The sequence below is a fragment of the Argentina silus genome, assembly GCF_951799395.1.
Source record: "Argentina silus genome assembly, chromosome: 1".
Classification (NCBI taxonomy): domain Eukaryota; kingdom Metazoa; phylum Chordata; class Actinopteri; order Argentiniformes; family Argentinidae; genus Argentina; species Argentina silus.
In genome coordinates, this window is record NC_139655.1 from 21,987,560 (window position 1) to 22,005,225 (window position 17,666).

The 17,666-nt window shown below is 44.0% G+C and overlaps 2 protein-coding genes across 2 annotated transcripts in view; one reads left to right on the forward strand and one right to left on the reverse strand.

Moving 5' to 3' along the window:
* Positions 1-827: 827 nt before the first annotated feature.
* hacd1 (3-hydroxyacyl-CoA dehydratase 1) lies at positions 828-8,700 on the forward strand (the record flags this gene model as incomplete). Its single annotated transcript, XM_083669581.1, has 7 exons — positions 828-943; positions 3,354-3,471; positions 3,915-3,933; positions 4,041-4,129; positions 4,320-4,441; positions 6,695-6,873; positions 6,994-8,700. The coding sequence occupies 7 exons, from the start codon at positions 828-830 to the stop codon at positions 7,074-7,076; spliced, it is 726 nt and encodes a 241-aa protein (XP_083525707.1). The 3' UTR covers positions 7,077-8,700.
* A 585-nt stretch (positions 8,701-9,285) lies between these two features.
* The window catches only part of LOC310814696 (collectin-12-like), a 32,143-nt gene continuing 23,762 nt past the window's right edge, over positions 9,286-17,666 (reverse strand). The window contains exons 4-10 of the mRNA XM_083684196.1: positions 13,384-13,470; positions 12,224-13,267; positions 11,504-11,992; positions 11,207-11,343; positions 10,889-10,998; positions 10,575-10,720; positions 9,286-10,246 (exon numbers count right to left, since the gene is read on the reverse strand). Of these exons, the coding sequence (XP_083540322.1) occupies positions 10,227-10,246; positions 10,575-10,720; positions 10,889-10,998; positions 11,207-11,343; positions 11,504-11,992; positions 12,224-13,267; positions 13,384-13,470 (2,033 nt within the window). The 3' untranslated portion in view covers positions 9,286-10,226. The remainder of the gene's footprint in view (positions 10,247-10,574; positions 10,721-10,888; positions 10,999-11,206; positions 11,344-11,503; positions 11,993-12,223; positions 13,268-13,383; positions 13,471-17,666) is intronic.

The following is a 17,666-nucleotide window of genomic DNA, read 5'->3' on the forward strand; positions in this document are numbered from 1 at the left end:
AAACAGTAGGCTCTCAATAGTGTGTAGTTTGTAGGTTAGTTGTAGCAGTATGAGCTTTCGGTCATGCCCCAGTCATTAAGAGGAGTGTGCCCTCTAGGGATATAACTCTATTCCGAGCCCATACACTGGCACAACGGCCGCAAAACAGCAGAGTCAAGCTTTGTGCCTTTGAATGTAACCCTGATCATACCAAGTTTCCTTCCAGCCTATGCAGGTAGAGGGCAGTATGCACCCTACTGTACAGCTTAAAGAGATCAGATAGATTTGAAGGAGATGAAAAGTTGATATGAAGTTGTGACTGTTTAGGAGGAAAGACTGTGGATGGTAACAAAGTTAAGAAGTTGAAGTCTACACTTGGCTATCTATTAATGCACACTTAAAACAAGTTGAAGCTATTTAAATGGATGGGTATTAATAGCTTTTAGCAGTCTAACATCATGGTAAAAAGGAGATTTAGTAAGATAATATTAACCATGTAGTAGGTCTTATTATATGCTTACATTTTTCATCATACAACCTTTCCTTTCATAACAATAATTGTCCAATAATACTCGAAAAGATTTTAAAAAATAAATAATAATTTCATACCCAAATTATATAAATATACTACTGTTCACTATTGGGAGTAAATGTTTGATTGAATGACTCATAGGGTCATTCACACAGAGAGAGTTTTCTTAGGGACTTGCCACACACTTATTGCAACAATAGTCCCGCGAGAGGGGGGCCGTGGATACATGGATGGATGATGACCCTGCTGCTCCCAGTCCCAGCTGTCAGCTGCGCTCGCGCACCGTTTCTGACTTTCCCACTCTGTCCCCGGTACCATGGCGTCCACGGAAGAGGACGGTTCGGTTGAGGAGAAGGATAACAACAAAAAGAAAACGAAAAGTGCCATCGCTACCGCATGGCTTACATTTTACAACATCGCCATGACGGCTGGGTATGTGGATTATTCTGCCCTATCGCTGATTAATAAATAGCCACTCCCTTGAAGTCCGCTATGCAGAGCTCCGTATGCAAGCGTGTGTTGCTGTTTATAGGACCGTGTCTCTGACAGTGCAAGTGCCCATTCTGTTTCCGAATTTAGAGATAGAAAGCGGCCGTGAAGTTAAAACACTGAGAAAAACTAAATGGAAGGGCTTGATATAAAGTTTGTCAAATAAGTCATATTGATTATTTTAAAGATTGACGATCTTTTTGTGAAAATAACGGGGGTGGCAGAGCGGCCCCCGGCGCGGGTTCAGCCTTCCCAAATACGGTCGATTATACGGTGTCAGCGTCATGCACACACTACTCTCGACAGTTGCAGTGATAAGTATAGACGGCGCGCTGACACTGGAGCCACGGTCTGGGAGAGTGAAATGCTCAATTGGCAGATTTTAAAACTGCCTACATCTGTGCGCTACAAAGCGCGGGCGCGATTACGCAATTGTTTTGCACATGTTCTTATAGTGGTTGTAATTAAATCACACCAACGACTTTAACTTAAAAATGGTTGCCAAGTTTTCTGTAATGTATAAAGCTGTTGGTCACATATATTAAAACTACTTTGACAAGTCAGGTAACGAGAAATGGGACTTTGGACAAATGGGAAAATGCCGCGCCACCTTGGGTTGGCATGGGCCCCACTGATTGTGGTTCATTCATTCTTGTTTGTTGCAGCCTGTTTGTTTGTCCACACGTTGTACGGCACAGTCTTCACGAAACAAATAATACAAGGGATTTGATAGGTATTAGATAAAGGTGGTAGTATAGTTACACATTGGCTATAAGCTGTTTAAAATTCCCATGGTGCACGATCAGGTGCTTTTTATTGGAAGTCCAGTGTCCTTTACCACTACATTGAGATAACAATTATTATTACTGTCAAATTTTAATGCCCTACCTTACGAATTTGTACACATCGGGCTTCATCAGTAAACGGGCTCAAAGCAGGATTAGTCTTCAACATTACACCAACATTATCTAAATCCACCGAGGTGTCAAGTGCCATGAGATAGGTTACTTGTAAATCTCCACCGTTTATATGATGTTTCAAAGTGTACCTTGAACTTAACTAAAACTTAGATGGGGATTAGTTAATGGCCACCCTATGTTACAAAGGAATATGCTACTGTTGAACCAGCTTGACCTATTAGCCTACTGTTACTGGACTCTGTTACTGGTAGTATAGACATGTCAGGTGCTCAGTTTGTGCTGTGCAGAGAGGTTTTCTGTATTGTAAAGATCCTACACATTGAATGGAAGCTTGCCTTTCTCTTCTTTGGTTACCAAAAAACAAAACATTATGTTAATAAAAGAAAACATGACAGAAAAAGCACCAGTTATCACTATCATACAAAGGCATTTCATCATAACACAGTCCAACAAGTATCATAATTACCCACAACACTACTTACTGGGGTAACTCTAGCCATAACCATATAGTATAAGCACAGTGTAACAATGATAACTTAACACTTGACTGTACCAAATTAATTACACATTAATACAGTTATACACAGCATTGTCAAGTGTGACCTTATTTCTATTTAGAAATCAGGGATGATATGATGATGTTGGGTTTGGATATATGTTCACCATTCACAAGGTAGGCAGAATGTTGGACATTGTAGACACTTGGTTGTAGGTTTGTGGGAAAGTTTTTTACAGAAAGGTGACAATTGTTTCTAACATTATATCTATTGACACTAGATTATTTGAATGGTATTGCTGTTAAAGTTACAATATCCCTTTGAATCAAGAGTGCCAAAATTGTATTATTGTGTTCGATTTGAAAAGAAAATATAAAAAAACAGTAATACTTTGTGGTTGCCCCTATACCTGTGTAATGACACTGTAAATATTATAGTAACAACATTGTATTAACATGTTGTTATATTGCACAGTTGATTCTTTATACATGTAATAAGGACTTATCTTAGGCAGTAATGGGGTTGCTTCTGGGCAGATGTTCCAACAATGTTTTGTTTACATTCTGTCCGGCATATAGCTATGTTGTAATGACTGATGTTAAGCCAGACGAGTGTAGTTAGCTAGAGGCTGTTATCTCCCCAGCAAAGTGGTATGGGGTCTCACTGTCTCACCAAGGGACTTGTAGAGTAGATGAGTAGACATTCAAGTTTAGCTTTTTATTGCTGTAGCTTAAAACCACACTGTTCAAGACAATAACCACAGAATGCAGTTCTTTTCATGATGTGATAGGGGTCTAGAAGAGGACATGATATGCGGGAAAGTATTTTAGGAACAGAACTAAACACAGTCCTGTTTGTAATGGTATTTGTTCTTGCTGTACTTGCCTCTTAACAAAACATTGACATTGAGTTGTTTTATTGTCTTTCCTTTCCCAGGTGGCTGGTTTTGGCTATGGCAATGATGCGCTTCTACATCCAGAAAGGCACACACAAGGGTCTGTACAAAAGTATAGCAAGGACACTGAAGTTTTTCCAGACCATTGCGTTAGTTGAGGTAAGTTTATAGAATATCATCATTGTTGCTAGAGTACATATAGCCACAATCAAACAAGTATTCTACCAAGATAGAGGAGAAAATAGGTAAATGTTGAAATTATTGAACGGTTACCCTGACACAGAAATTGGGGCACTTAATCACAGATTAAGCCTAGTCCTAGACTGAAATGCATCTTCAATAGAGATTTTCCATTGAAAATGTTATTTGGTACAGGACTAGGCTTACTCTGCATCTGGGAAACCGGTCCTTGCAGTCCTGGACTTAATCACACTCATAATAGAGAATTTGTGATTAATCTGTGTCCAGGAAACCAATTTTAGAGAGGGTTAATTAGTCCCTTTAAAGAGAGCTGTAAGAAGTATCTTACCCAAACATACATTTGTTGTAAAGTTGGTAAAGTGAGGATTAAACTGATTCTGATTTTATGTCTTATCTTTCAGATTGGGCATTGCGCAATCGGTATGTACTGTGTTAGCATTGTCTTCAACAAAAACGTAGATGTTAGAATAAACATATAGCCTCATCCTAGGACAGCAGAGTCAATTTGCTAAATTCTGTCCCTATAGGAATCGTGAGAACCTCTGTAATTGTGACAGGGGTTCAAGTGTGTTCTCGAATTTTCATGGTTTGGTTCGTCACCAACAGCATCAGACAGGTGACTATTATATTAAGAGGTTTTTTTCTACCATACTCCCATTATCAGTGGGGAAGGACTTGTATTACAATGTACAATGTATTACAAACCTCACCATATCCTAAGACAGAAACCAAGGAATCGACAGGAATTTATTATACATGTTCTCCTCCCCCCCATATTTGTCCATCCGTCGTTGACTTGTTGGAAGATCCAGAACGAAGAAAGTGTAGTCCTTTTCCTGGTCGTGTGGACGGTGACAGAGATTACCAGATATTCCTTCTATACATTCAAGCTGCTCAACCACCTGCCGTACTTCATCAAATGGGCAAGGTGGAGACATGAATGCAGCGTTTGGGGGTTTAGGGGTGTTATTGCAGTGCTGGGCATGCTTGGTTTGGTCTAGTTAACTTTTCTGCTGGCATTTCTCCCCTCACTCCAGACTGGTTGTACGTCAGTGTTGTGTTGTCACAAGAAGTAGTGATGTATTAGGTATCACCTGGCACGCACACACACATGCACACACACACACACACACACACACACGCATGCACACACACACACACACACACACACACACACACACACGCAGGTGATCAGCATGAGTGTTTATTTATGAAAACCTTGTGATCTATTCTGTATGGAATATGGTTGAATTAACAGCTAACACCATATACTGCACTCTGCCATTAGAGACAGTTGGTAGAAATTGTCTGAGAGAGGTGTTCAAGCATTGACAATCCTGCAGAGCAAAGATAGGACCTCTTGTGTCAATGCAGGAATCATTATGGCACCATTCTGTTTCTAGACAGTAGTGTTAGTCTCGAGAGCATGAGGGACTGAGAAAAGTTATTAACAAAGATTCCCCTCCTAATCATACTCTGCTTTATGCTCTCATGGACATTCCAGATGTGGAAGTGGACATAAGGATGTTGTCATTCTCTTTCTCATTCTTCCAACATTCCTTGACGCTCCTTTGATGCAGACTCACAGCTTGCATGACCCATAGCAGCACTGACTGATTCTCACAGACAACTGACGACAAAGACTCACACATACAAACAAATCCATATAGCCACAGGATGGTGTCTGGGAGTAGTGTCACAGGTACTGTACTCGATCTGCCTCAACACACTGTCCCAGAGCAGTTGTATTTAGATATAGCTTAAGATTCTGCACAAGGCAACATCTCAGTATTCAGCACTAAAAATACTTTTAGATAGCATTGCTATGCTATCATCATAATACATGCTCATAAACCCTGTATTGACTGTCCTGAGCCACAGGGTGACATAATGCAGCCAGCTATCAGGATCACCAGTGACGTGGCAGCCTAGCCTCACATATCTGCCTACTCTCACATGTAATACGAGCAGCGATGAGGAATGCCAGATACACACATGGCCAGCTATCCGATGCACAGTCCTGGGGATCCTATAGCTGAGAGATGGTTGCTCTCACTTCAAAACATCAACATCTAGAGACTATATGTAAGCCCACTGTATTACACAAACCTGCGTGTACTTATCATGCACAAAGAGTGACATACTTTCTTTTCGGCGACTTCAACAAATCAGGTTTCAGCACTGTTACTAAAGTAGCTTTACCACTTGTTTGTTTACATGTCTTAGGTGTCTCTTGCGTCTCGTTCTCTGGTCTTGATCAGTGAAGGCCCCCCCCCCCCCAGCTCCCCTGCTCTCCTCAGAGTGCTCTCAGGGGTTCCTTTAAGCAAAGGAGGAGACGCCAGGCCCCCAGGGAGGGGCTCATGTTCAGCTGCTCCTGTTTTAAAGACCATCTGTTTTGGGCATGGAATGCTCGCCCAACATTTCTCTCACATCCGCCGAGACAGCCCCTGAGCCTCCGCCACGTTCTTGAGTAAATACAGGATTCTTCTGGTCCTGCATCACCACAGGACATAGAAAGATCCCACTCGCTTGATAACAGTCACGTCAAGTTCCTTTCCCCCACTTTTTTTTCAAATGATGAAACGACATTCAAGTAGTGGGCGGGAAGTGTATCAGTAACAGAAAGACCATATCTCCCTTCCTTATGTACAGTATAAGGTTGTTTTCTGATCAATATCAAACATGGTAACCCTATCTTTGATTTCCCTAAACTGAACAAGCCAAGGTATCATGTTGAAGAGAACAACAGACTAGAAAGGAAGCGATTTTCACATACCTCCCGTGTTCCAAAACAGAAATCATCCCTGTGAACGGTGATCAATGACTTGTTGGTCATCAGTATGATAGTGACAGATGATAGATGATATAAAACCGAGGTGAGGAATAGCCTAGTGTGTGAGACAGCATGTCTAATGTTATTCTGGTGTCAGTGTGCTAAGTCACTAAAAACATGTCAGCTGTCTCTATCATAATCAACCATTTGTGTCCTAATTCAACATGGTAAAACCAGGGCGAGGCAGTGCTAATGCTATCGCATGTGTGTGTGTAACGATGTGTGGTGTGTGTGTGTGTGTGTGTGTGTGTGTGTGTGTGTGTGTGTGGTTCCTGAACTTTAACCCGGGGTGTGTTCAATATGTGTTTGTGTGTTTGCTGAGACACCCTTCTCTCCTCTCCCTGACAGATACAACATGTTCATCATCATGTATCCTCTTGGAGTGGCCGGAGAACTCATGACCATTTACGCTGCTCTGCCGTATGTCCGCCGATCTGGAATGTTCTCCATGAGGCTCCCCAACAAGTATAATGTCTCCTTTGACTACTACATCTGCCTCATCCTCGTCATGCTCTCTTATATCCCACGTAAGGACCAACATCCTTATCTTTCCTTTGTTAGAACATCGATTTGTACGGTTTAGACACACAGTGGGTAAAACTTCTCTTTCTTTCTCTCTTTCTTTCTCTTTTTCTCTCCTTCTTTAGTGTTCCCCCAGCTCTACTTCCACATGCTCCATCAGAGGAGAAAGGTGCTTCATGGGGAGATCATAGTGGAGAAGGACGAGTAGCATCACTTCACAGCCCACCAGGCTTTGGTTCGGGACAGCGAGCCTCCCTGCACAGCCCCCCTCCCCCCTCCCGACCCCACACCACCACCCCCCCACCCTCTCCCGCCTCCCGCCTACCGCTTCAACACCAACTCACCTTCTGGTATACCGCCATCACGCTCCACACTGCACCGCAAGGAACTGGGAGAGCCAGACTACCACATACTTGGAATAAACACACCCCACAGTAACAACCACGGAACAGGATTAAACATCGGAATAACCAACAGGAATGAATACAGTACAGCCAGAAAAACCATCAACCCTCCAGAGTCATCATCACCCAACAAGAATAACCTGCACCAGAATCATCACCACGAAACAGGCATTCATTTTTGACAGCCAGAATATGTATTGCGTAACAGGAATAATCACCTCCTGAATCGTCACGGTGGTTAAAGGAATACTTACAGTATAGCCGGATGAATTATTGTTGAACTGGAACCTAATGCTGTGCATGTGTCTGTGTGGGTTCCAGCATCTCCTCACTGTCACTGTCCCATTGCAGTGCGGTTAGATCTCCAGAGCGCTGAGTCATTGTGTCTGTATGGGTTCACCAGCCAGCCAGCTAGCCTTACCACATGCTGCTGCACTGAGCCCTGCAACCTGATAGCAACCTGCACTAATCATCTGCTACACTACAATACTGAACCGATCAACCTGGCAGCATACTGTATAGTTGCTGCCCTGCACCTTCCACTTGTGCAAGATAGAGGGAAGTAGAGGGACAGAAGCAAGGGTGATCTGAAAGGAGGAAGGAAAGATGACACTGTAGTTGTGTCCCCTGAGCTGTTTTTATTGTCCAATATTTTCCAACAATGAATAGACTAAACAAGTTTAAAAAGACAAGGTTATGCATAGACATTTACCTCGATAATAAACAGACATTTTGGGCAATATGCTGCTTCCTTGGTGTATGTGTGTTGGATCTTATTTGTAAACAATGCAATGTGAAAAATCATTAGTATTTTGAGCACCGATATGATATTTAAGGATGACTTAATTAATTCACTTATCACTTGGCTGGCAATAATATAGAAATGGTTTTAAAACCAGTAATACATGTTTTTATTTTATTTTATTGTAATCAGGAATTATTCAGAGCAGAAACCGCTCAAACGTATTACAACTTTTTCAGCTTTGCTCAGCTCGTATGTCCTCAATGTTGCTTTAATGTTTACCAAGAGTGCATCTTAAACAAGGTTGAATTTTTAAAAGAAAGCACTTGTTTGTATGTGTAAAGCAACCTAATAGGATTCAGTAGATAGGACAACAAAAATGTAGAGATGGATTACTTCTGAGCCCTCACAGACTTCAGTAAATCACTGTTTTGTTTGTTTTGTCAAATCTTTGTTCCAGATCTGGTGTCCTTGTCAATAGAGTTAGATTCCCTCTATTAAAGGTGCTACTGTGAGATCATTTCAATCTTCTGTGCAGCTGAAGGAGAAAATGGGATTGGGGCTGAGATAGAAATGGGAAACAGAATGTGAAATGATTGAGAAAAAATGTGACGACTTGAGAAATGTTCATCTGTGCACTGTGATACCTATCCCATTCTACAGTGTATTCAAAGAATCAGCATCATGCTTTGAATCGGGGCTAGATAAGAAAGAAAGAAAGAAAGAAACAATAAAAGTCAATGTCAAAAACCACTGGACTATTATTTTCCTAGCTACAATATACAAATGTGACAAAATTAAGATAGAACAAATGTAAAAGATTAAATATTAAATATTAGGAGGTTGTATGCTAGTGGAGTAAGGTGATAGACAGTAATGTGTGTATGTTTATTTTAAGTTAAAGATTTGATTAACCCTAAATGTTGAGCTCTGCAACCACAACACTCAATAATGTCAACATTTATTTGTACAGGTCTAGTATCTCTCCAAAGATGTGTATTCAACTCATTGTGTCTTGAGTCAATGAACACTTGAAGATATAGCACTGTGAGTAGACAGACTGGATTAGAGATGTGGATTCATCCAAACATGGAATCAACATCCTGGCACCAAAAAGGCACATTACTAAATGAAGAGGCATGTCATTGGTAAGACAGTAAGTTGTATACTTGTATCTTTTCTACCAATCATGAGCACAAATGGCCCAAATTCATAATACAAGAAGAAATATTCAAATACAAATCAAGTCTTGTATTTAAATCATTTTATTCTTGAGTGTTTTTTGTCATGGGGGTATGGGGTGATTCATTGTTCTTGGCAATTGTGGTGGTGTAAACAGAGGAAGTAGCAAGTATCTAAACCAGGAAATGTGAATTCCCTGAGTGCAGTAAGATGGCATATATAGTTTTGATGTTATCAGATAAGATCCACAATCTCTTGCCACACTATTAAAAGTACATAAAATAATATAGACCCCATAATCATACATAAAACATTTTACATACAAAAATACTAAAATGTAAACTTGCAGTCTTGACTTACAACCAAGCAGGTTTTCTGACGGTTATATGTAAATACTTAATGTATTCAGATTCATGTATATGATATAATAGCTATATTGTATATAGCCAGACAGTTCTTGAGGTTTGGGAAGCGAGTTCCTCAAGGTTAGCATATCAGCGGCATTTTGACGTTCATTTTGCGCATCATTTTGCACCTCACATAATAAACATGGAACTACTTTCAGCTGTAAAAGGCACTAAGGTGAGTCCCTTTGGCATTGATAGAATTAATTTGTTCTACATTTAAAAATTGCAATATGAAAATATACATTCTTATAATCAGTTATAAGGGGACTACAGTCATACAAAAACAGCATTAAAAACATTAAGATGAAAAATAATGAGTCAATTAATTTGGTCAGAAATGAAATACTACCGATCTCAACTCTTCATTGTCTGCTGGGATTGCACATGCTGGAAAGAGTGGTCTGAGATCCCTTTGGAAGAGAACTAAATCAGGCCATCGGTGGGAAGAGCCCAGTTCATACAGCCATAGCCTCCATGGAGAATTGTGCAGTTTGTCCCTCTTCTCTCTCCTTAGGGAATGTCCCCATGCAAGGAGCCAGCGGGCTAGTGACACTTGTGGGTGGAGTCTCGTTGCTCACCACACCCTGTCTGACTCAACTATGCCTCTCCCCTACCAGAGAGTGCTATAATCCTGGCGCTTTTGCTGCAAAAGATATGATGATTATCATCCCAAGTATTAACAGTATCAAATGCCTGCAATATTGTTAAACATGATTGAGAAGGAAATGGATAGAGCGATATACAGGTAGGCATACAAACAGACAGGCAGGCAGGCAGGCAGGCAGGCAGGCAGGCAGGAAGGCAGGCAGGCAGGCAGGCAGACAGACAGACAGACAGACAGACAGACAGACAGACAGACAGGAAGATAGACAGACATACAGACCGACCAACCGACCGACCGACCAACCGACCGACAGACAGACAGACAGAGAGACAGACAAAAAGACAGAGACAGACAGACAGATACTCACAGCTCTCCATGTCTTTCTCACAAATGTAGCTGATGAGATCTCCACATAAGAAATCATTCCACAGTCCATCGTGGATGAGCCCAGCACAGTCCTCCCCTCTCTCATGCCCATGACTCCAGTTGTCTGGCTGGCCAGGCTTCCATTTCCTACACATGAACAAGAGGTGGCGCTCACACACTAAAAACATCATCATGACCAAAGCCTCATATCAGTGAATAACGACAAGAGTAAGATGTGTACTAAAATCCTGGAACAGTTATGTAGGGTTAGTATAGACCTCAATCTAAGTGTATGTTTCATGTGTTAGGACTCACGTGAAGGCAGGTTCTGTCCCATCCAACCAGCGCCACACATTCTCTTCTTCCTTGTCAGTCAGACCCATCCAGAAGTAGCCCTTCCCAGAGGTCTGCTTCCGTAGCCATTTCTGAGGTTGAACAAAAACCAAGAGAATAAACCTGTAATAACCACTGCAAGAGGCTATGCAGTACAGTACATCACAAACAATACCTTATACAGTATTCTGGTCTTCCAACATGACCCATAGGCCTGTAATAGGCCCGTAAGGCAACTTTCATTGTTAATGTAGTAATTAATTCATTTGAATATTCTATTTGTATGGAGGTGGTTCTTACCTGTTCCTCCATATCATTAATGATCGCCAGGGTCGAAGCATTGGCATCACAGCTTCTGCTTGCATTGTCAAAGCTGTGCAGCTCTTTGGAGAAATGGTAGCACTTGTCTCTGAAGCCAATCCACTCTGGAGGGCAACCTGAAGTGAGGGATCATATTCAATCATGAGCTCCACTCAGGTAACAGAAGGTTGAACAGAATGGCTAGTTGGCTACACTATACAATAGCACCCTCCTGAAAGACTCAAAGATCATGAGATATTTCAATGATGAATACACTGTCACATAGGCCAGTCTCACCTGGAATCCACAGAGTAGGAGCAGGGGCCTCACTCCGCAGAGCCTCAGGGCTCAGAGGTACTGCTGCTGGTCGGGCATTGAGTCCAGGTAGTCCAGGTGGTCCTGGAGCCCCCACAGGCCCCACTGGCCCCCTCGGTCCCAGCTCCCCAACTGGCCCCACTGGTCCTCTGATACCTGCTGGTCCCTGTGGCCCCTGAGGCCCAGGCTGTCCATCTCTGCCAGGGAGCCCAGCCGTGCCTGGCTCACCCTTTGCCCCCGGAGGTCCTGCCCTGCCCCCTGACCCTCGGGAGCCCTTGGACCCTGGACTTCCCCGTGAGCCAGGCTGACCTTTGAACCCTGGTAGTCCTGGTGGTCCAGGGGAACCCTTCTCTCCTCTGGGCCCCTGTACCCCTGGCCCACCCTTGTCCCCCTTTTCCCCTTTCTGGCCAGGCTGACCAGCTCCTCCCTGGGGTCCTCTGTCTCCCCGCGAGCCTCTGGGACCAGGGGGACCTGAGACACACAAACACGTAATTAAAAAGAGAAAACACGTCTGATAAATTACGGATACTGTCTTTCACACAAAATATGAGTCATCAAGTTAAACTGGTGGCTACAGTAGATCAATAAACTATTAGGGTCACATAGACCTCAGTAAATACTATGCCATTATAGATACACTTTCCTAACATTATAGCTAAACAGTGACTACATAGGCCTGTTCCTCCTTCTTTTTGGCCTCACCCTGTAGGATGGTGAAGTTGGTGATGAGCTGCGAGTGCTTGCTGTCCACCAGCTTCATCTCCTCCATGACGATGGAGAGGCTGGTGACCTCCTTGTCCAGCCTAGCTGTCAGCTCGTCCTGCTGGGACCTTAGCGTGGTCGCGTCCAACCTCACGTCTGCCACCGTACCGTTGAGGCCTAGCAGGAAGTCGGAGTGGCGCCCCACTGTCTCGGCGCAGTTGCGCAGCTCATTCAGGTTGATATTGATGGCGCCAAGCAGCTGTGTGGTGAAGCTGATGTTGCCCGTCACACGGTTGATGCTCTCCTCTGACTGGTCCAGGCGCACTTCCAGCCGGTCGAACTTGCTGGAGGTGAGGTTGTCGTGGTCGCGCTGCAGGTCCATCAGTTCCCTGAGGTTCTGGTCGTGTCCTTCAGCCAGGCCGCTGGTGTTCTGTAGCTGCCCCGCCAGCGCCGCCAGTTGGGAGCCTACGTCCTCCAGGCTGTCGTTGTTAGCCTTAGCCAGAGCTGAGGCGTTGGAGGCCAGGGCCTGGAGGTTCTGCACCTTCTCCCTCAGCCAGTCAGTGTCGGAGCGCGTCTGCCGGGACGCCTGATCCAGGAGCTGGAAGTCCCCACGGAGCTTCTGGATGGCCTGGCTGGTGCTGTCCACTGAGCGCTGCAGGGACGAGATCAGGCCTCTCTGCTGGGCCTGGGTGAGGTTGAGACTACTGATACCCAGCAGAGCCTGGCTCTGCTCCCTCACCTGCTCCTGGAGCTCCGTCTGCAACCTGGCCGTGTCCTCCTGCAGGCCCTCCATTGTGCTGGCATAGTTGCGGAGGGTGCCGTTGACAGAGCGCAGTGTGGCCGTGTTGGCGTCTAACACACCCTGGAGGGAACCCTGGCCGCTCTGGATGTCCAGCCCTGCGTCCTGCAGACGGCCCAGGGCCGCCCGGTTACTGCTGCTACGTTCTGCCACCTCAGACAGCTGCCTCTGCAGCGCCCGGATGTTGTTCTTGAAAGCCTGCATCTCTGTGGTGGTGTTCTCTGACTTCTCCCCTGTCTGATCATCTGTACAGAGGAAAAAAATCTGGTTTCATTTAGGATGATTTTGGTGCAAATGCAGCTTTATCAAAAATGTTTCATGGAACAGTCCACAATGTGTTTGTAAAAGGAGTGAAACTCACCTAGCTTTTTCAAGTCTGTCTCCACAGCAATGATCTTCCCCCCATAGTTCTCCATACCTTCAGACACATTGTCAACCTTTTGCACGACTGCAGCCCAAAGAAAACAGAGAAAACCAAAGTTAGTGAACAACACAGAGGTAAACTCTACGCATTACATCATTGACAGTGGAATCCTAACTTGAGATGAATCTTGCATTGATGTCAATGGGAAATGTGTGTGATGATTCGATTTGTACGTGCGGATCTCGAGTTAGGTTCCACCGTGTCTGAGATGGGAGAGAACAGAACAGCCTGCAAGCATCAACATATAAAAGGGATCAGAAAGGAAGCCTATGGACCCCACTCACAGACCCTATATAAGATGCCTGCGTATGTATCTTAGTGGGTATGTAATAATGGTTGTCTCAGCTGTAGCAAGCTCTAGGATTAGGGAAACGCCCAGGCCAGTGCAGTAATGTATGGATGTACCAATGACTGGGGTGCATACAGAGACACTGAGCAGACACTGAGGAGACTAGCAGTTCTACACAGACGGGGTGTGGGTGGTCAGAGAAAGCAGGGCTGAAGAGGAGGGGGAATCTGAGGGACCCTGGGGGACAGGAAGTGACCTGGGGGGGGAGGGTCCTCACTAAACAGGTGGATAAAAGGGAACCCTTAGGAGACAGACGCTGTGTCAGGGAGGATCTTTATGCCCCCACAGGCGACGGGACCCTTCATTTCCTCTGGAATGTGTCTGGGATTCCAAGGAATCACCCCAGCAGCACTTCCAGAGGGCTGCATCCCTAACCAGGGACCACAGGGGTTCTCCACAGTGCTGAAAACTGCACCCCGGCTGTTATTCCTCCAGTTAGGAAAACAGGTAAAAGACCCCACCAAGTGTGACCTCTAGAAGATATCATATTCTGTATTTTATTCTGGACCACCAGGAGCCAAATCATCATAGGGACATTAATTGAGCCCCCCGCCCCACCCCCACTCAAACACACACATCTACGCACATAGATACACACACACACATACTGACGCATGCATGCACGCACACACGCACACAGGCACACACACACACACACAAACACACACACACACACACACACACACACGACACACACACACACACACACACACACACGACACACCATCCTTCGGCTTCGGGGAGCACTAGGGGGCAATGATAGATCCTGTTATAATAGATCCAGATCCTGTTATGACTGGGTGTCTCTGTCGTTAATTGTAAAATATGTGCCTACTCTTAATGTCATTGTGTAATGTGTTATTGGATAGTGGGTTGCAGTAAGGCAGTCATAGACATGGAGGCATCTATTGCTATGCCCCTACTGGAATACAAAATAATAAATAAAACAAAACATTGCAATTGAATCGTTCTGATGCCCACATCAATCTCGAGGAGGCCTGGATAATTAAAGAAGCAAACATTGAAGATACAGATTCTAAATTACAATGACAGACAACATGAAAGGCAACAGTTTGGAAATTAGAGACAGAGAGAAAGAGCCATAACAACAAGGTCAGCCTCCAAACCGCTGAGGATGAGTGTACTCCTCTCATTGTCAACACACAATGGAGAAAAAGAGAATGCCTCCGAAAATAGAAACCCCAGAAGTTCATGCAAGCTTCTAATGACTTGCATGTGTTCAGTCAGTCAGTCAATTGTACAAAAGCTAGAATGGACTGATTTGAGGGGAATTCACAACTTGCATAACAGTGCACAAATCCCTGAAGTTACTAGACAATTAGATGCCTAGGATTGTTTCAGAGTGACCTATCTAAATGTTATGCAATGCAATGCAAATACCTATCTAAAGTGTTACATTAAAAAGCACTCCTACCTGATAGTTTTGACTACTGACTGACATGAGTAGCCTCGTAGCCTCATAAGGGTGTTAAGTATGTGGAACTCAGGAGTAAATGCTTCCACATGTTGAGAAAACGCTTACTACTTGTAATTCTCCCTGAATCCCACTCCTTGCAGTACAGGAAACAAGACAAAACAAAAACTCTCCACCATTCCTAGAAAGTCTCGAGACTTGAAAGAAATCATATAATTATGATGGAGAATGGCCTTCTACAGCATATACATTGTAATGATTTTGGGAACTCAAGTCATCACTACGGGACAACAGATGTCATTAGGGTAGTAGTCAAAATGGCGGACCCATGTATGTTTCCCATTTTCACCCTTTATACAGCCCAAACTACTTTTAAAATGCAAAAACAACATGAACTGAATTGAGGAAACCATATGAACTATAAAATCACTGTGGATTAAAAGAGCAGTGTTTGCTGAGAGCAGCTAGGCATGGTCAGTCTGGTATGAAATGTTCCACTGCAAACTAAATGAGACACATTTCCAGACACAGCACACCGCAGAGCACAAAAGACGCTTTAAGACCAAACCATACACCTACGGTACATTGTTTCTCTCTGTAAAACCCACATAACACACACGCACACGCACACGCACACACACTCACACACACACACACACACACACACACACACACACACACACACACACACACACACACACACACACAGGTCATATCCATGTCCTCACCCATCTTGTAGTGGGACAGCTGTAGTACACACGCACCACACTCTCATACACACACACTTTGGCACCTCAGCTTCTTTTTTTCTTCGCTAAAGCTTTTCTTGGAGGAGTGCTGGGTGAGGACAATGAGAAGTGTTATCCTCTCCCTCTCATCTCACGCTTCTCTCCTGCTTCTCCTGATCTTGCTCTAATCCACACGTCCTCTAGCCTTGCTGATCAGGACAGTGAGCATCTCAGTCAATCAATCCATCAATCAAAATGATTTGTATAGCACTTTGTACATAGACAAATGTCGCAAAGTGCTTCACAACAAGAACAATACTAAATAATATAAACAATAAATACAACACAAACAATATTATCTAACACCAAACCATCGACCCCCAAAAAGCAAGCCAAGCAAAAAACTCCCCAGAAGGAAGAAAAATATAGGGCACATTGGCAAGGAAAAACTCCCCGAGAGGAAGAAACCTTGAGAGGAATCAGACTCCATGCTCCTCTGGGGACTCAACATCTCATCTTGTCGGCTGCACATCCATGATGCGAATCTCCCGTTCCACCACATCCCAAAGGTGCTCTATTGGATTGAGATCTGGTGACTGTGGAGGCCATTGGAGTACAGTGAACTCATTGTCATGTTCAAGAAACCAGTTTGAGATGATGTGAGTTTTGTGACATGGCGTGTTATCCTGCTGGAAGTAGCCATCAGAAGATGGGTACACTGTGGTCATAAAGGGATGGACATGGTCAGCAACAATACTCAGGTAGGCTGTGGCGTTTAAACAATGCTCAATTGGTACTAAGGGGCCCAAAGTGTGCACTGCATATACACAGTGCATTCGGAAAGTATTCAGACCCCTTCACTTTTTCCACATTTTGAATGTTATTATTCTATTATATCTTATTCTAAAATGGATTAAATAAATTGTTTCCCCTCATCCCTACACACAATACCCCATAATGACAAAGCCAAAACAGGTTTTTAGAAATGTTTGCTAATTTATTTAAAATAAAAAAATGAAATATTACATTTACATAAGTATTCAGACCTTTTACTCAGTACTTTGTTGAAGCACCTTTGGCAGCAATTACAGCCTCAAGTCTTCTTGGGTATGATGCTACAAGCTTGGCACACCTGTATTTGGGGAGTTTCTCCCATTCTTCTCTAACAGATCCTCTCAAGCTCTGTCAGGTTGGATGGGGAGTGTCGGTGCACAGTTATTTTCAGGTCTCTCCAGAGATGTTTGATCGGGTTCAAGTCCGTGCTCTGGCTGGGCCACTGAAGGACATTCAGAGACTTGTCCCGAAGCCACTCCTGTGTTGTCTTGGCTGTGTGCTTAGGGTCGTTGTCCTGTTGGAAAGTGAACCTTCACCCCAGTCTGAGGTCCTGAGCGCTCTGGAGCAGGTTTTCATCAAGGATCTCTGTATTTTGCTTTCTTTCCCTCAATCCTGACAAGTCTCCCAGTCCCTGCTGCTGAAAAACATCCCCACAGCATGATGCTGTCACAACTATGCTTCACCATAGGGATGGTATTGGCCAGTTGATGAGCAGTACCTCCAGCCATGAAGCTTGGCATTCAGGCCAAAGAGTTCAATCTTGGTTTCATCAGACCAGAGAATCTTGTTTCTCATGGTCTGAGAGTGCTTTAAGTGCCTTTTGGCAAACTTCAAGCGGGCTGTCATGTGCTTTTTACTGAGTGCTGCAGAGATG